The sequence below is a fragment of the Daktulosphaira vitifoliae genome, unplaced genomic scaffold (genome assembly GCF_025091365.1).
Source record: "Daktulosphaira vitifoliae isolate Bord-2020 unplaced genomic scaffold, ASM2509136v1 Scaffold_1, whole genome shotgun sequence".
NCBI classification, from domain to species: domain Eukaryota; kingdom Metazoa; phylum Arthropoda; class Insecta; order Hemiptera; family Phylloxeridae; genus Daktulosphaira; species Daktulosphaira vitifoliae.
The window spans coordinates 3,347,122-3,367,509 of record NW_026099572.1 but is presented as its reverse complement, the minus strand read 5'-3'; the positions used below and the strand labels follow the sequence as shown (position 1 = coordinate 3,367,509).

The 20,388-nt window shown below is 25.3% G+C and overlaps 3 protein-coding genes across 3 annotated transcripts; 1 reads left to right on the top strand and 2 right to left on the bottom strand.

The window, feature by feature from the left end:
• The first annotated feature begins 1,457 nt into the window (after positions 1–1,457).
• Positions 1,458–9,204, top strand: LOC126895781 (WD repeat-containing protein 37). Its single transcript, XM_050668004.1, has 6 exons — positions 1,458–2,138; positions 2,193–2,365; positions 2,425–2,632; positions 2,809–2,947; positions 8,475–8,736; positions 8,796–9,204. The coding sequence occupies exons 1-6, from the start codon at positions 1,754–1,756 to the stop codon at positions 8,913–8,915; spliced, it is 1,287 nt and encodes a 428-aa protein (XP_050523961.1). The 5' UTR covers positions 1,458–1,753; the 3' UTR covers positions 8,916–9,204.
• Positions 9,205–11,058: 1,854 nt separating this feature from the next.
• On the bottom strand, positions 11,059–12,205 carry LOC126895805 (ras-like GTP-binding protein Rho1). The gene is made up of 2 exons (XM_050668047.1): positions 12,045–12,205; positions 11,059–11,872 (listed from the first exon to the last, which is right to left on the bottom strand). The coding sequence occupies exon 2, from the start codon at positions 11,867–11,869 to the stop codon at positions 11,291–11,293; it is 579 nt and encodes a 192-aa protein (XP_050524004.1). The 5' UTR covers positions 11,870–11,872; positions 12,045–12,205; the 3' UTR covers positions 11,059–11,290.
• A 5,926-nt stretch (positions 12,206–18,131) lies between these two features.
• LOC126895806 (ras-like GTP-binding protein Rho1) lies at positions 18,132–19,513 on the bottom strand. The gene has a single exon (XM_050668048.1). The coding sequence runs from the start codon at positions 19,270–19,272 to the stop codon at positions 18,694–18,696; it is 579 nt and encodes a 192-aa protein (XP_050524005.1). The 5' UTR covers positions 19,273–19,513; the 3' UTR covers positions 18,132–18,693.
• Between the last annotated feature and the right edge of the window lie 875 nt (positions 19,514–20,388).

Here is a 20,388-nt window from a genome sequence, read left to right as displayed (position 1 = left end):
TTATGAAATTATCACCTTTAAATATTAAAATATTTGATTAAATAATACAATAAATAAATAAACTTTTTTGTTGTTATGCCTGAGAGTCAAAATGTTGTTAAAAAACTGATGAAACGAAACTAATACCAAATCTTTTTTTCTTTTCAATATCTCATAATGTTAAAAAACCCGACTCGTTAAAAACTTACACAAAGTCAAAGCAAATTTTATGTACTTGAAGATGGTAAATATCCAAAAACTTGATTTCTAGGAAATATTGGGCATTAAAGTAAAGAATCATACAATTTTCGGTAACAATTGCCCATTTTGTAGTATTTTGAATAGCAACTCAACATTTACATTCTCATTCAAAAAAAAATTAAATTATAGATTATTTAATGTACTATACAGAATGTAATTTTTAATGATTATAATAAATCGATCTAATACCTATTTGAATAATGCTTGAATCAAAATAAAATTTTAAGAGATAATAAATAAAATAATTTATAACTATCAACATCCTTTTTTGAAAATTCTATCACAAATCAAAGTACTTGGAAGGGGCAAAATCATTATATCATTTTTTTTGTAAAATACGCACCGAAGTGTTTTACTTGTGACAGAGTTCAATAAGTCATACTTTCAATCAATACTAATTCAAAAATATCTCGATTAAAAAATACAACAAAAATACTGCACTTAACTTTTTTTTTTCATTTTTAGCATTATATAAATGGTTATTTATTAGCACCTAGCCAAAAGGGCCTAATGCTCATACCAGCGTTAAAAATTGACGATTTTTTTTTCTCAATGGTGTGCCCAAAAAAATTGGCCAGGGGCGTCAAAAGTCTAAATTCAGCTCTGATTTAGACGTGTTGTATCTTTTACATTCAATTAATAGAGGCCATACAAGGGGCTTAGCTTATAAAAAAGAAAACCAAAGGCTATTTTTTAATATGAATAATCATATTTTAACTAGTGATGGGCATAATTAAAATATTTGGATTATGAGTAAAATAATCGTAATTTCGTAATTGAATTAGTATATTTTAAATTTCAATAAAGTATAAAAACATTATACATTAGTACGTAGTATTATTAAAACATCTTATGCATATTTCTTTACTTATACTTAATTGAATAATTTGGTTATAAGTTATAAATATATTTAATGTAATCGAAACATACTCAAAATCATTAAGAAAATCGATTACTATTATCAAAAGAATAAACGATTTTAATTTCGTGTAAAATTTTAAGAGATTCTTTGGATTACTAATAATTTGATTAAGCCCATTACTAATTTAAAATATGTGGATGGATACCATTAGCAGTTTTAAAATTTGGTGGTCTAGTAACTGTCTTTTTTTTTAAATTATTCAAAAACCTAAAGATAGCGTTAGTTTTCCATCACAGTAAGAAGAGGGCAGCCTAGTCAATGGTTTACCAAATAGACAGTTACTGTAGGTCGTATTTACACAATCCCGAACAAGCAAGAACTACTCAAATACTCAGGTCACCACTGAAATCATTTGGGGATCAACTCTATTTTGTACTAACGGAACGATAGTGTAACGATCAAGTATACTCGGTTGTACTCGTTCCACCAATGTACTCATTACTTTGGATCAATTACACGAGTACCGACCGAGTTCACGAGTCACTATTAGTGGTAATAAAAAATTTCAACTTGTACAATATTAAATTAGTCAACATATGTGCCAAATTTTAAACTTCATATAAACATTGTCTGTGATAAAGATATTACAATATGCATAAATCTGAAACTGATATTCCACCCGTAGTTCGAAAAAGATTATCTCACCTATTTGGACTGATAGAAAAAGAATTTGGGTCTATTCATCAAGAAAATGTTGTTTTACAAGATAAAGTGGAATCTCTTACAGAAAAAATCAATGAAAAATGTTTATCAACTGAACAGTTTCAAATTAATTCTAAGCAAAAACCCCCTACAGGTCAAAAACTTAAAACTGCTGAAAAACTAAAAGCACAAACCAGCAAAATTGTATCTAGTTTTAAAAGTCCTTCTGCTGCTAATTGTCAGTGTGTTAAAGAATATAGTGGCCATAGAGATGGCTTATGGGATGTCAGCTTACCACGAACTGGGCAACCAGTAATTGGAACCTGTTCGGCTGGTAAAGAATATTTACAATTTTAATATTATTGAAACATTAGCCTTTTTTTTTTAGATCATACAGCAAGAATATGGAATATTGAATCAGGAATACCACTTTTGCAATATGTAGGTCATTCAGGATCAATTAACTCTATTAAATTTCATCCTTCTAAAGATTTAGCACTTACATCTAGTGGTGATCAATCAACTCACATTTGGCAAGCTGCTGTCAACTTAGATATTTTAGTATGTATTGTGTCAAAAACTGTTTAATGTATTAATAAATTAAGTTTTATTATTTAAAGAGAGATAGAGAATCTGATGATACCGAAGCAGAAGATGATCGTGTTGTTCCAGTATTGCGCACACCATCATGTACATTTACTGGACATCATGGACCAGTTTTGGCAGCAGATTGGCTATTAGGTGGTGATCAAATAATTACTGCATCATGGGACAGAACAGCTCATTTGTATGATGTTGAAACCAAGGAAATAATAAATACCCTAACTGGTGTGTAATGTAGATTTTTTTTTTTAACATAAAAATTAAATTTTTNGGACAGAACAGCTCATTTGTATGATGTTGAAACCAAGGAAATAATAAATACCCTAACTGGTGTGTAATGTAGATTTTTTTTTTAACATAAAAATTAAATTTTGTATTATTTTAAACATTTTATGTATTAGGTCACGATGAAGAATTAACTTATACATCTTCACATCATTCACAAAAATTAGTTGTCACTGCTTCACGAGATACTACATTCAGATTATGGGATTTTCGAGAAGCTATTCATTCAGTTTCTGTTTTTCAAGGACATACTGAGTAAATTCATACTTAAAATATTAAAAAAAAAAAAATAATAGTAGAATGGGGACATGGTATAGTTGGGACAAGTATAATGATATCTAACAGTGATTAACCCTTTCAGAACAGACGTGACATCTAAGTCCCTACTTGAAAATTGCTTAAAAAAGTGATATGGTTAATATTATTGTATAAACCTTCTGGTTGAAATATCTGAGTCCCATTTACAATAAGTATATCAAATAAAAATGTTAACATATATATTAAATAAATAATATATTAAAATAAAATTAGAGTATTTATTATTTGTTTTATAACCAAATAGTCTATAAAAATAGAAAATTGATTTTATTCATTTTTTCTGATGTTAGGACTGAAAGGGTTAAAATCACTATCATAACAAATGCTTTTATGCATAACTGTAAATATTGTTTATTTTATGAAATTGGTAGATTATTCTAAAACATTATCATTTATTTCTTTAACTATATCCTGATTAGTAATTTTTTGATATATAAATACAATATATGAATAAATATCTTTTATATTATTTAAATTTAGTATGAAATTTATATTTAATAATGTAATATTGTAATTTTTACGGAGAAATTATTCAAAACTATGAAGTAGTTGTTTATTTTGTTACTTCTTTGGCAAATATGTATCAAAATTGAAGGGCTAAATGCAAAACTTTTCAAAAAATCATTCTTTGGAATCAAAAATAATGTGTCAAAAATAAACTTTACTTTTCAATATTTTTTTGCTGATTTTAAATCTGCAATTAGATTTTTTCTATTGACTCTAATTGTTAAGATAATTAATAAATAATAAAATACAAGTATTAACATGTAAAAAAATATAGGTTAAAATGATATTTAATAACACATCAGCTAAGTGAATATTTCTGAATATTTAATTGTAGCATATATTTAAACACCAAGAGTTATTTAGAAATTATTACGATTTTTATTAAAATGATTGATTTTGATATTAATACAAAAAAATAGTGATTTTAGCAAAATTTTGAACTTTCCTCATAAATTTACTGTTAATAGTAATTATATAAGTTCCTTGCCGAATATCAATTTAAATAATACAATTTTTTAAGTCCTTGATATTTTTTAATTTTTTATTTAATGATATCAATCTCAAACTTGCAAGTTAAGTCAAAAAAATGTTTAAAAGTTTAACATTTTTAGATTATAAACTTTCATAAAAATCAACCTTATCAAACCAAAAATGTAGATAAAACATGATATTTTGAATCAAAATTTTGCACGGGGATATTATAACATATTAAAAATCAAATGTAATTTTTATATGTACTTATTTTAAAAAATTATATATCAAAGGATATATAATAAAGCCAACCAATATCTCGGAAATGATCATTATGGATTCAGAAAACAAAAGAGAACTAAAGAGGCAATATTAGGACTTAGGATCTTAATAGAAAAACAAATATCTCGAAATAAAATAACATGCTTATCATTTATAGATATCAAAAAAGCTGTCAACAACATAAATTGGCAAATTATGTTCTCAATAATGAAGGAATTAAATTTAGATTTTAAAGACAGGAGAATTATATATAACCTCTACAAAAATCAAAGTGCAGAAATTACAATAAATAACGAGTCAGCTAGTGCGAAAATACGTAGAGGTACAAGACACTTTCACCATTATTATTCATCTGCTACGTAGACAAAAGCATAACCGAAGTTGTAGATAAACTTAACAGGCTTGGGATCGGAATTAAAGTGGGTGGAATATTGATTCCAATGATCCGGTTTGCAGACGACATCGTAATATTAGCAGAAACAGCACGACTTTCAGAGAGCCCTGGCAGAAATGCAAGTAATTATAAATGAGTATCAAATGCGTATAAATTCAGGTAAAACAAAAATTTTAGTTTGTGCTCATGAACCCACAAATAACGCAAATATTTATTTAGAAAACCAACTTATTTCGCAAGTTTCTAGTTTTAAATACTTGGGAAGTTTAATAACATCAGACGGAAGAAGTTCACAGTAAATTAAACAAAGAATAGGGTAAGCAAAAACAGCTTTTATCTAGAAAAAGAAAATTTTGGTTTCAAAAAAAATTAGCAGGGCATTAAAGAAGTCATTTTTAAAAACGTTTGTATGGAGTATTGCTTTTTATGGCTGCGAAACATGGGTTATTAATGAAAAGGAAAAAAGATCCCTTGAAGCATTCGAAATGTGGTGTTGGAAACGAATGGAAAAAATAAATTGGACAGAAAGAGTAACAAATGAAGATGTACTGACCCAAGTTGAAGAAACAAGATCCATAATTAAAGCTATAAAGCGACGACAATGGGATACGTTTTACGCCATGACAAAGAATTGCACCATACTATAATAGAAGGTGCAATTGAAGGACGAAAACCACCAGGAAGACCAAGAAACTCGTACATATCTCAACTGAAAAATGACGCAGGGATTGATACTTACACCAGATTAAAAAGACTTGCTGAAGATTGTGATAAATGGAGAACGAAGTTAAAAACGTAAAGCAACCTAATAAAAGTTGAAAAAAAAAATTAATGGAAGAAATCTAATTACAGATTTGAACTATGCACAAAAATTTTGTTTAGCAAAATATATTTTAGTCTGATAATTTAAAAATTTATCATTTTAGAAATATTATTTTTCTTTGTAATTGAGTATAAAAACAATTTCTATACTTCTATTAGTTGCAGAGATATTTAATTTTTTAAATATATATACTAAATAAAACATTTCAATTAAATAAAATTTGGTCCAGTGAGATATGAGAAAAAGTAGTGATAGACACAAAAAAATAAATAAAATATCAAGGTAAAATTAATACTTTCTCAACTTCTCATTAAAGCTATTAAATTCCTTTTTAAAAATGTTTTTTACATAATTATACATACAATTTTTTAAAGTTAAAATAAATATTTTTGGAAAAAAAAATTTGATAGGATAGTCTCCTGATCACCTCTTTCTTAATATGTCAATGCAGTTTATACTACTTTCCTAAAAACTCTTTTAAATAATTTTTTGTACAACAATTTACTAAAAAAATTTGGTATTTTGAAATTTTTACTCAAAAACTACTTTTTCCCTTAACTTTAATGTCCGTTTTTACCACAAAGAAGTTCAATGGTATGTATAAAGTACTTATCAAAAAAAATTTGTATTAATTAATACATTTTTTAAAAATTTATAGCAATATAAAGTTGAAAATATATAATTGAGAATTTTAACACAAAAATAGCATATTTTTATATGTGACAGCCATTTGCACATAAAAGATAAGTCATTCAAATTAAAGTATATTACATAAAATATTTATAAAACTATATTTCCATTACATGTTCAAAAGTTCAATTTTTGTGCAAAAATTACTATTTTAAATTCCCCCTGTGGGCAGGTATATGGTCAAATTAACTAAATAATATATAAAATTATAGGAAATTACACAGAGTATCTATTTAAAAGAAACAGTTGTTTTTATTCAACCATTTTTCAATAAGTTTTGGCAATTTTAATTAAAAAAAGTTTTAAAAATTTCAAAAATTACCTATTTTAAAAATTGTAATTTTATTGAGCTTTTCCAGGGAAACAAAAGAAATTTTTTCAATTTTTAATAGTAATATCTTTGTAAATAATATTTGTGATCTATTACTTATCATTGAAAGAAATTCAGATTCGTGAAAGCTAAGAAAAAGTGATAAAAAACCCAAAAAAAACATATTGTAAAATTAATAACTTCATATCTTAACATTGAAAGTATAGTTAGTGAAAAAACTATTAATTTCAGTTGAAGAGTTCATTAATTATTTTTTTTAATAGAAATCTAATCCACCTATAACTTTATATTTCATTTTGGCTACTTTGCAAAGCATGAAAGCAATGTCACCAGAATTGGAGAGCAAAGAGGACATTTTATCACATTTGACATATTAAAGGAACCTTTTTCAATGGTAATTTTTAAAACAAATGAAAATCCTATTATTTACCAAAGTACTGGAAAGGGGGCGTAAATATTAAAAAAGTTTTTTTATAATGTTCCAAAAATATAGACTTTTTTAAACTTACAACAAATTAAAGCTAATACAATTTCGATTTCTTGGAGTTATCGGGCAATAAATCTAAAAATCATTCAATTTTTGGTAAAAATAGCTTTTGATCAGACATAACCCTTAAAAATTTTAAATATTTCCCTTGTTCCCCGTAAATGGTGAAAATCCCTCAAAAAATTACGATTTTTAAAATCAGTAAATTTCATATTATATTTACATATTTTTCACTTTTTTCTAAAATTACCATAACTTATTGAAAATTGAACAATTAAAATAATATTTTTTATTTGAACCTTTACGTCCNTAAATAGCACCCAACCATTACTATATCAATTTTTGGCCTTGAATTTTTGTACATGACCTTATAAGGATATAATAAAAAAAATTTGCTAAAAAAAAAATTTTTATTTGTTGATTTAAAAATGGTACTTTTGGCCGGCTAAATCAGCGTTTGGTCCCACTGTGCGTCCCCACAAGAGGGATTTAAAATAGCAACTTTTTTACAAAACTCAGCTTTTGTAAATGTTTCGGAAATACTGCATCATTAAAACATGTGTCAAATTAAAGTTTATATTGCATACAATAAATAAAAAAAAAAATTGATGATCTATCTTCTGCGTGCAAACAGCTGCCGTAGTTAAAAAACATGCTATTTTTGTGTTCAAATTTAATTTTTTTTGTTTATTCTAAATTACCTTATAAGAGTTTGCCATAGTAATGAGTCCACCAAAAAAATTTACGTGAATCTAACTTATATTAAATATAAATTTATACTTATTTTTCCTCCTCATAAAAGTTAATAAAAAGTAGAACTTTTTCAACTTAACTTTTAAAAATGTTCTGGGAATAATGTGTTTTGAAGTATATGTTAAAATAAAAGTTATTGTATGTACTAGAAGTTCAAAAAATAAAAGTTGTACCAACGACTTATTTTCTATTTGCAAATGGCAGTCGAAGTAGAACAAAAAATAGGAGTTAATTTTGCTTTTGGAATAATCCACCAATTTCTTAAAATTAAACACTACAGATTTGCATTGAAGCGTTTCTTATGATAGAGATTTCAATCACTATCAGATATCATGTATACTTGTCCCAACTATGCAACGTCCATACTATGCTACCATTTTTTTTTTTTAATTTATGTATTTATAAAGCTTAGCCTCTTCATTTTAAAAATTAGTACCTCCTAAAATTCAATAAAGTGTTATAATATTTTTAAAAAAGTTATAAAATAATAAAAAAATAAAATTTTATAAAATCATTGTTTTACCAAGTCTTGACTTATATTTAAGTAATTTTAGTTTTCATATTTAAGTAATTATAAAAGCACTACTCTACTACTAAAAGCTCTACTACACTAAAAGCACTGTTCATATTTATATTATCCTCTTATATATTCAAGTTTTACTACTGACATGTTGTAGTCCCATTGATGTATAATTTTTAAACTATTTGTGTATTTATTATGTACAGCACTGTGACATGTGCTATTTTTACATCAGCTGGACATGGAGGTGAAGATAAATTGGTGTCTGGATCAGATGATAGATCTATTAAAATCTGGGAATTAAGAAATATGAGATCACCTATCATTACAATAAGAGCTGACTCTGGTGTAAATCGCTTTGCTATTGCCACTAGTGGAGTGATTGCTGTTCCACATGATAATCGTCAAGTAATGTTATATGATATGAGTGGACAACGAATAACTAGAATTCCAAGAACTGCCAGAAATGTAATTTTAAAATATTTAGTTTTTTTAATTTCTAATTTTTTATTAATTTTACTTTTCAGAGACATAGACGTATAGTAACTGCTGTAACTTGGAGTGAAGATAACTCATTTGCAAATTTATTTTCTTGTGGATTTGACAGACTAGCATTGGGATGGTCTGTCCATTTATGTAAGGACTGATTTTAATTTAGTAATTATGTAAAATATGTTTTTGAAATTAATATGAATCTTTCCTTAGCTAATTAATGAACTAAGTTCCTTTCTATTTTTGTGTTAGAAGTGATTAGTATTTATTTGTTTGTTTTGTTTGTCTATGAATCTTCATTTAATTTTTAATTTTATTTTTTGAAAATTAAATGGATTTAAAGTGAACTTGATATTTTTTATTTATACAATTACCTTTTGTGTTTAATAATGTACTAGGTAAATTACAATGTTATATAAATAAACTAGTTAATATTAATAGAAATTATTTCATGATATAATACTACTTTTTATGTTTATATAGTCAATTTTTATTTTAAATGTATAAAACATGTAATATATTATATTTACATAATGTTATATTTTAGTATTCAGTGTAAAGCTGCTAGATTTAATAATTATAGCTATAATTATAATATAATCCATATCTCTTATCATATATTTATTATATGTAGTATTAACATAATTAAAATGTTTGGTAGTGTAAACTATACACTTAACACCTAGATTATTTTTGTTTTGCAAAATAAAGCTTAACACCAAGTAAGAGCAGCTAGTGATTGCAAAAACTTCAAATATACTAACCTATTTGATACTATTAATTCAAAACAAAATATCAAATAAATTTTAACATGAAACAGTAAAATGTTTATACTGAAAAGTTCTATCGACCATATTAAATATTGTAACTACATAAAATAGTACTAATTGTCTGTTTTTTACTTTATTCATAGAATTCTATAAACATTATTTTTATGAATTAATTTAACAATTATTAAAATGGAAGACTTTTATGATATAAAAGAAAATATGTTTAATAATTATAAAATGAATATATCAACTGTTATTCTTTATTAGAAAAAATTATATTTAGAATTTTATTTAAAAGTACAAATTTTATACTTTGTATTTTTCATATATTTATAAATTACTTCATGATAATTTATAACAAAATATAGTTTATTTTTAAAATGTCAAATACACCAAATTATGAAGATTTCAACTAAATATATTATTAACTAATAATAATCTTACTTCAACTAAATTTTTTTTTTAATTTTATCAGGCAAACTTACAAAAAATATTATTCAAAAATATATGTATATATTTGTCATAAAAAATTGGCTGTATAATAATAAACATGACTAACAAGATTCACAATTTTTTAAATGCTAAACTAATACATAGTTTATAGAAAACAATTATCATTATATGATTACATAAAAATTAATATACATTGTATTTAAGCAAACAATTAGCAACTTATTTAACTGTTAAAAGATATAATTTTGAAATAATACAAATAACAGGAAATAAATGTGCCAATATATTTATATAAAAACAATTAGAATATTAACTAAAAATGTTACACACAAAATAATATATATATATATATATATATTAGTAGTATGTATACTCAGTATACATGGAAAAATATTGAAAAATAATTTCTTATTAATTTATAAATAAAATAATAACAATAACCTCTTTATGTTAGATCAAAATGTATTATTGTGCTAGGAATTTATTATAAAAATATATTTATAATAAAATATGCAAAGTATAAAATAAACCTAAAATTCTTTTTATTTAAAATTTTTTTGGGAAATATGACAAAATTACCTTGTGTATATTACATTTTTAATTTTTAAATAATACTTACTGAATTCATTAAATATGTTTGAGTTATCCTTATATGCTATTAATAATTTATAGTAATTTTTAAGCAAAGGGACTCAAAGATTTGTGAGAAAATAAAATGTTCACAAATTATGTTTAAGCTAATAATTTTAAAACAATTATATACTATGACAAATTAAATAATTTATGCTAATATTCAAGTAACACTTTCATATAAGATAAATGATAATATTTTTATAAAAGTAAAAATAAATAAGAAAATTATACTTAATTATAAATAATACTTAATCATTAATATAGTATAAATAGATAAATACATTAATGATACAAAATTCGATTTAATGCAAATTAAATTATATTTATTTATGCAAATTTCAATATTCATGTTAACTCTTAATTAATTAGTTCCTATAATAATAAAATGCCATGTAACAGTATTGAGTAAAAATGAATAATGAATTAAACTTTATAAAAAAAAATAAAATTTAACACTGAAAATAAAGCCACAAGCTTGTTAAATAATATAAAAAAAAAAAGATAATAAAATATTATGTCTCTTATTAAACATAAATAATTCTAACAAAGCCAAACATTTTAGACAAAATAAATTATGTATGCTCATAAGACTAATATGCAACAATTTTATATCAAATATGGAAATTTAATAACAGTTGGACTTTATTTTTATTATTATTTTTGTAAAAAAATATTTAGAGCAAACGACATTTCCCTTTCTTCTTTTTCTTTACTTGCAAAGCAGCTCTAGTTGATGTTTCAAAAACTTCACGAACACCTTCTTTGCTTTTAGCAGAACATTCTAGATATGCAAATGCGTTAATTTTTTCAGCCATGGCTCTTCCCTCTTCAGGTCTTACTGGTTCTTGTTTCATTTTGTTTAACTCTCGTATAGTATTAGGATCATTACGCAAATCTTTCTTGTTGCCAACCAATATAATAGGTACATTAGGACAAAAATGCTTTACCTCAGGTGTCCACTTTTCTGGAATATTCTCTAGAGAATCGGGTGAATCAATTGAAAAGCACATAAGAATAACATCAGTATCAGGATATGAAAGTGGTCGCAGTCTATCATAATCTTCTTGACCTGCCGTATCCCATAGCGCTAGTTCAACTTGCTTACCATCAACTTCAATGTCTGCCACATAGTTTTCAAAAACTGTAGGCACATATACTTCTGGAAATTGATCTTTGGAAAATACAATTAACAAACAAGTTTTGCCACAGGCACCATCGCCGACGATGACAAGTTTCTTACGGATTGCTGCCATTATCTATAAAATATAAAAAAATTGATTTCAAGTAAATATTGTTTGAATATACTCAATTAAATTTATATTTATTAGTAAAATATATAAAAATTAATCGTTTAATATGATACAGTTAAAACTAATATAAATAAAATGTTAATTTAAATAGTTCACGTAATATATCTGTGGTACTTACATTATTTAAGGATTATTTTGACACTTTAATGAACTAAATTTTTACTTTAACTTGACAATTCAATTATTATTAGATTAATTGTTTAATGACAAACATAATATTAACGAAAATAAAAAACAATTTTTATCAGATATCAATATTTACCTTTTACGTTTTTCGTAGAGTAAGCAAACATAACCTCAAATTTTATTACTCGGAAGTTCTTTTTTTTGTCTCGTGGTAATTATGTTATTAAAATTTAAATTTCTACGACATTTTCGTGATATTTTCTGTTATAGCCATCAATGTTTTATGCATGTTATAAATTTTAATAATTTTATTATTATTACGATTATAATTAATATAAATTGGATTAATTAAATAATTATTATAATTACCGAGCTCGGTCATTCCAAGGAGATTTTTTGTTACTATTTGTGGATTAACCATTTTAGGGGACATATGACTCTGAAAACAGAGTGAGCTCGGACTGTAGTAAACTTTTTTGACGCTTATGGTAATTAAGTAAATGCATTCGACTGCCACACGATGAAAGCCCACATCCTTACTAAAGCTCTGCTAGTGACTTACGATAATTTTATACATAAGAGCAGTGCAAACATTAGGTTTTGTGGTGCCTAGGACATATCATATTTGCGGGGTCCCTGTTTTAGGACGGAAGGGTTGAAGGGTAAAGATACCCTAATAAAAAAAAGTGCGGGATCTTGGACATATGTCCCATTTGTCTTCTAGCAACGGCTTTGCATAAGCAAAACCTACAATTTAGGCTACATATAGCCATAATGCAGTTACACATTGTTTATAACAGTTAAAGGCTGTACCTTAATCAAGGTCGTCCACGGAAAATTTTCATGAGAGTCAAAATATTTCTTTGAACATTTGGTTTTGCTGTATGTTCAGCACCCCTAGCGATAAAAGGAGATAGGGGTGTAATCGGGTAGCTTAGTCAGGAAACCGCTCTTTTTTAGAGGTCTAACCCATGTGGAATAAAAAGAAGATTAGTTCCCTCAGTTGACGAAATAGTTTCCCAAAAAAAATAATATAAATAATATATGTATGTACATAAATGTATGTATGTTGTCATATTATGTTCAAAAATGTTTTTTTTTGAAACTATTTATGCCCATTAACACTATTTCCGATACTATTTGCTTTCAAACTGATATTCATAATTTCGCTTTGTGGTGTAACGATAATGGTATGACTCTCAATACAAATAAATGCTCTATCTTATCCTTTACACTAAAAAAAAAAACCCATACTGCATGAATACTTTTTAAACAATCATCTTCTTAAAAGAGTAGATAATGTTAAAGACCTGGGAGTTACATTTGATACAAAACTAAATTTGAATGCACACATTAATGAGATAAAAATAAAGGCTACATCTAATTTATACTTCATGAAAAGAAGTTGCCACGAATTCTTTTGCCCAGATGCCCTTAAAGCAGTTTATTTTTCATTAGTAAGATCTCGGCTTGAATATGCTTCACTTGTGTGGTTTAATAATTCTTTTACTCAAATTCATGAATTAGATTCAATACAAAATAATTTTCTAAGATATTTATCATTTAAATGTAAGGCTGAAAGGATACCCCATTTTGGTTACGATGGAGTTTTAGGGTTTTTTTAATATTAATACTTTAGGTTATAGAAGAAACAGTCAAAATTTAGTGTTTTTATATAAACTCATTAATAGTGACATTGATTGCTCATTCCTTCTTGAGCGTTTACAATTTAAAATTCCTAAAATTAGCACCCGAACTAAAGATTTATTCTACGTAAAAAATATTAAAAAAAAAAAATTAGAATCTTCTCCTATTATTGTTTTAATGTTGGCAGGTAATAGGGCTGGTGCGGATTTTTTCGTTTAAAGTAACATTGATAAATTTAAATCTTTATACATTAAATAATAATAAAAAACCCAGCACAGTGGGGTNTACATGCATTTTTCGAAAAGTTATAGCATTTTTAAGTTGAAAATTAAAACATTTAAAATCGAAAATTGTAACAAAAAATAGTGTTTTTTTAACTACGGCAGCCGTTTAAATGTAGAAGATAAAGTGTCGGGACAAATTGNTAGTTGGGTCCAGTATAGATGATATCTGACAGTGATTAAAATCACTATCATAAAAAACGCTTCGATGCAAATCTGTAGATATTTTAATTAAAAAAAAAAAATTTGTTAAAATAGCATATTTTTAAATGCGGTAGTCATTTGCGCATAGTAGATAGGTCGTCGGGTCAAATTTTTTTTTTCATTTTATAGTACATAAAATAAGCTTTAATTTGATATATGTTTAAAGGACGCAGTATTTCCGGAACATTTTCAAAAATTAAGTTGAAAAAGTTATTTTTTGTAAAAAAGTTGCTATTTTAAATCCCCCCAATGAGCAGGTTAAGTGATAGATTTTCAAAAAAATGATATCAAATGAAAGGGAAATATCTAAGGTTTTAGTATAAAAAAAATGTATGTTGATTTGTTGATTTTTGATNTCTAAGGTTTCAATACAAAAAAATATTATTTTTATTTGTTCATTTTTGAAAAAATTATGGAAGTTTTAAGAAAAAAAGTGAAAAAAATGACAAAATTTACCGATTTTTAAATTTGTAATTTTTTTGGATATTTCCCCCATTTTCGGGGAACGAGGGAATTTTTTTCAATCTTTAAGGGTAATGTCTCCAACTAGATACGATTTGTGATCTTTTGACGTATCGTTGAAAGAATTCCATTCGGTGAGAGCTGAAAAAAAGTGGTAACAAAAAAAAACACATCATAGTAAAATTAATACCTTCTCAGCTTCACATCGAAGTTAAAATATTAATTTATAATCTATAATATATATTTACTTGTATTAATTTGTGATTTAATTGTTACGTTTTCTCAACTGTTATCATATTTATATATAAATTGTAAATGGAGTTATTTCCGTAATAAAGATATTATTGTTATTATTATTATATACATTTAGGGTAGTGAGAAAATAAAATTAGCATCCTCAAAAATGTTATTATAAAAAGATTGACTAACTCAACAATGCATATAGTCAAAATGGGCGATTGCCATCTTTGCTTCCCTTGCGGACGTCCATGATCTTATTGGCGCCAAGTTCTAAATTATATATAATTGCATTAATTATTAAAATGGGAACCCAACTGCGAATTTTAATTTTTTTTCATAAGAAACAAGTATCCTTTTTTTAAACATTTATTTTAAATCATTCTGTCCAAGGGTGGACAATGTGAGAGAAATATCTTTCTTGGAAAATATATTATCCTTAATAGAGCAGTTTTTTAAAAAAATTGTCAACTTTATTATTTATCTAAAATGAAATATAATAGAAAGTACGTCTTGTTTACAATATTGTTGTATTACAATTGATACTGGACGGCATTCATAAAATAATCATTATAGATTAAAAACACATGTTTATTTAGTCTATAATTATTCAATATTTTACATTAGAGGATATTTTAAATTTATACGTTTGCTTTTTTTCCCTGAAGTATACTTTAAAATAATATTCAGTGACTAAAAATAAAATAATTAGTTTTATTAGATGGGAGGGTGGCCATGACTTTGTCTTATTTATTACTATAAAACAAAGGTAGGCGTTACTAGTTAAAAAGTTAATTTTTAACTTTTTAAATTAACTAGTTTAATTAACTATTGAAATAACTAAGCTTTTTATAAAATAAAAAATTTCATAATAATGTTTGTCTTTATATACTATGTACGGTGGTTTAAACTAAAAAAATTACTTATCAAAGGTTCCAGATTGAAGTGGGGTTAAATTGAATTTTTCCCTACTCTAAACAATTTATTTATATAATAATAATTATAATTTTCTACATTTTTTTCGGGATGGCAATTTTTAAACTTGAGAGCTATGTTTCTTCAACTAGACTAGAGTTACTTATTATTAATTAGGAAACAATAAAGAAAAATAATAATTTCTTTATTACATTCTTTAGTTGTTTTTAATAACTACTATAGTTTTAAAGATAGAACAGTGCAATCTCAATATTTAAAACTATGTTAGGATACAATAAAAAGTAACGAAACTGTCAGTTATCATTTATACTTTTCTTCTTGTTCCGTTTTAAAAGTTAAAAATCGATTCTCTCTCTTTTCTAGCATCGCCGATCAACAAAAAATCGATTTTAAGCGATTTTGAAAAAAAAAATTAAGGTCAAAAGGAATCAATAAACTTTATCTAAAATGATCTAAGTCCAAAAAATTTCAACTTTACAATTCATAATTTATTAATTTTTAACTGTTAATCTATCAATATTGTTTTTATTTAACTAACTTAAGTAACTTGAGCTAATTATTTCCATTATCTTACCCATATTTGCCATCAAATGAGTTGTATTAATCTATATTTGATTTAATATAATTTTTAATAATTAATTTTATTCAGTCGTGTTTTTTTGTGTATATGATAACTTCGCTCCTACACGACCAATTTTGCTCACAATAAGTCAAAAGAGCACAAAACTATGTAGTTCAAACTATTAGAGCCATAATTTTAAAAAATTCTCCTGAAGTCCTAATCTTATCGTAATAAAGGGAAAGGTTCCAACAAATTATAGTTGGTATACAACAGTCAATGTTGATATTTTTAGTTATCGCTTTATATTTAAATAGCTTTTTGAAACCAAACGAATTATTACGAATATTTATTTAAAATACTTTAAACATTTTTCTTGCTGAACACATACTTTTTTTAAAATCCAATTAACAACTAAGGTACTGTAAGGGCTCAAAAATCTTATTATTATTTTTTTTATTCAATTTTTGATAATGTTCCAAAAACCAAATTTTTTAAACATATATCAAATTAAAGCTAAATTAATACAATATACTTTATGATGAAAAAATTAATGCTTTTGAAGTCTTGATTTCTAAGAGGTATTGGGCTTAAATGTCAAAAATGAATCAATTTTTGCTAAAAATATCTAGTTTTGTAGTTTATTTTACATAATAACCAAATACTCGCTTTATTTAACATTTGTGAAAATCAAAGCTATGATTAAATAAAGACAAATATTTTGGTAACTTATTCTCTATGATTACTTAAATAATCGCCTCTTAAGTCAAGAATCATACAAGTTTTAGTAAAACTTACAAATAGCTTAATTCACATATATTGAATTTATCTCATGAGTTTATTAAGTTGATAATTATAGAAATCAATATGCTTACTAATTTAAATACAATAAAACTATTGCATTAATAAGACCATAACTAACGGAAAAATTACAAAACTTATACTTTCAGGCTATTAAAGTTTAAAGACCAACAAAAACTTATTTGAAGTAATTTAAAATGTAGAAAATTGTATAATTAAAATAAAAAAGTCAACATTTATAAAATTCAATTTTAAAGTTGAAAGTACTCCACATAAGTTGTTGTAATATGTATCAGTTATATTAATTTCTACGATGTTAATTTGTTATGTAAAAATTTATTATCCTAAGAATATTTACAATGGCTAGGGTGATACCAACTTTTTTTTTGTGTTACTTTTATTACATACTAGATCAATTTTGTGGGTCTCAAGAAGGAGTGGTTGAAGTGAGATAAATTCCCTCAGTAAAAATGATTATACGGTAATGATACTTTTTTTTTTGTTTGGAGTAGATAATAAAAATTGTATACACCCAAAAAACAAAACCCAAACTATACCTCTACTATGTACTATTATTATACAATTATTTATTATTTATTTATTATATATTATTATTATTATTATTATTACATAATAATTATAAAATTATTTCCATAATTAATCATATCACTTATTGATGTAATAACTTTGTTGTTAAAGAGGTAGACATCTACCCATAGATAGTCATACACATAAGACTACTATATGTGGGTCGATTGAATACTTAATCAATTAAATGTTTATTTATTTGCTTAACTTTTAAGCCTTCATTATTTATAACAAATAATGATTATTATTTTTTCATATTAAAATGACTGAAGTTGTGTTCATATAAATATTTATTTATTTATAAATATTAAAATAATAATAATAAGTCAAAAAATTGCAAATTTGAAGAAAAACATGCAAGTGATTTAATTAAAAATCTATTCTTTATTAGTAAATTTCTTAAAAATTACAAGCATATAAATATTGGTTAATAAACAAACATAATAATATTAAAAAAAACTAAGCTAAGGAATACATCATGGAGACACTGACACAGCAGGTCTATAGAAAACTATATATATGATACAGATATATTACTGTTGATAGCAAAATGAGTCTCATTGTTTTAATAATTTTTTTACATTGTAGTTGAATAATTCTTAATTTGGCGGAATAGTTATTGTTTAATAAAATTAAAGTTAAAATAAGTTACAAAATACACTATGATTAGTGATTACCCAATTAAAATCTTCCAAAATATTTGTTTTGTACAAATTTTGGCAAACAATAGGAATACAATATTAAAATTAGAGTTTTTATATAGAAAAATAAAACAATATACTTATTTTGCACCTTGATTAGAATAATCAGGTCTATTTTAAATGCTGAAAATCCTTAAAATGACATGGTAATTTGAAAAATTGTATAAAAATATGATATATATTATCTTCTAAGTAGATTTCTTTATATTTTTAATTTAACATAACTTATAACAAGGCACATTTACCTTTCTTCTTTTTCTTTACTTGCAAAGCAGCTCTAGTTGATGTTTCAAAAACTTCACGAACACCTTCTTTGCTTTTAGCAGAACATTCTAGATATGCAAATGCGTTAATTTTTTCAGCCATGGCTCTTCCCTCTTCAGGTCTTACTGGTTCTTGTTTCATTTTGTTTAACTCTCGTATAGTATTAGGATCATTACGCAAATCTTTCTTGTTGCCAACCAATATAATAGGTACATTAGGACAAAAATGCTTTACCTCAGGTGTCCACTTTTCTGGAATATTCTCTAGAGAATCGGGTGAATCAATTGAAAAGCACATAAGAATAACATCAGTATCAGGATATGAAAGTGGTCGCAGTCTATCATAATCTTCTTGACCTGCCGTATCCCATAGCGCTAGTTCAACTTGCTTACCATCAACTTCAATGTCTGCCACATAGTTTTCAAAAACTGTAGGCACATATACTTCTGGAAATTGATCTTTGGAAAATACAATTAACAAACAAGTTTTGCCACAGGCACCATCGCCGACGATGACAAGTTTCTTACGGATTGCTGCCATTACGTCGGAATGTTGCTTATCAAAAAAAAAAACTAGGCGTTGGCTCTATTTTAGTTTTAACACTTAAATCAATTATAAACACACAATTGTTTAATGGTAACTGACTTAATAATATTATATGATCGTTTTATAAACTACTTTAATAGTTTTAATTAACTAAATTATTAAAATAATTAAAATAATGTCTGAGTAAGTTACCAAATGAATGAGCTCATCTCGAATCACGATCACCAATTATTATTGGATAATTTATCATTACTGATATTCGTGAACGTGTAAGATCTGTCCAAACGTCATAGTATCGACATACCATTTGTTCACAGCTCTATTAACTATTTATTTGGGGAACAAAAGTATTGAAAAAACATATGGAATAATACGTCTGCTGATACAAATTCGTTCGTGGTTAACCAAACGGACATTTGATATGTAGTTAACTCGTATATCATGACATGTAACTTGCATTAAAATACTGAATAAATAAAATTTTACATTGTAATAATAAATTTTGTAAAGTTGAAGTAAAAAATATTGTTATTGACTTATTTTTGTATGTACATAATTCAAAACCTATTAGAAATAAACGAACGGCTATTCTTGAAAATAATATTTTTACTATGGTAGTTTAATAACATATTCCTCACATATATAGTTTAAATAATTAAATATAACTAAATTAAAACTAAAATAAAATAATTGTGGCGCAACTAGAACAAAAATTTTAGGGGTGCTAAAATTGTGTAAGGTTACAATGTCGTAAAGGGCAGAGTTCCTCACATTCTTTAATCCACTACATCGAAATAGATGCTGTAATGATATAATTAGGGCTCGGATTTTTATGCAAAAAATATTGTTGAATATGCACATATTTATGAATATAAAAATGTGAAAATATGCAAAAAAAATATATTTTTTTAAACAAACAAAACACATTATTTGGGTGGTTAAAAAAAACAAAATATTGAAAAAATTACAAAACAGATGATAAAAATAGATAATCCACTTAAAATATCTATATATAAAATAAATGCAATGTTAACGTAATTATTAAAACAACATAATACAAACAAAATTATTGTGATATTAATTATTGAACGAATAGTAACAAGAAATGAC

Excerpts from the sequence above, each read along its gene's own strand:
- LOC126895781 (XM_050668004.1), top strand. The coding sequence starts at position 1,754 with ATGCATAAATCTGAAACTGATATTCCACCCGTAGTTCGAAAAAGATTA. Across the intron at positions 2,633-2,808 it reads AATAATAAATACCCTAACTG|GTCACGATGAAGAATTAACT; the intron begins GTGTGTAATGTA and ends TTTATGTATTAG. Across the intron at positions 8,737-8,795 it reads TTCCAAGAACTGCCAGAAAT|AGACATAGACGTATAGTAAC; the intron begins GTAATTTTAAAA and ends TTTACTTTTCAG.
- LOC126895805 (XM_050668047.1), bottom strand. The coding sequence starts at position 11,869 with ATGGCAGCAATCCGTAAGAAACTTGTCATCGTCGGCGATGGTGCCTGT.
- LOC126895806 (XM_050668048.1), bottom strand. The coding sequence starts at position 19,272 with ATGGCAGCAATCCGTAAGAAACTTGTCATCGTCGGCGATGGTGCCTGT.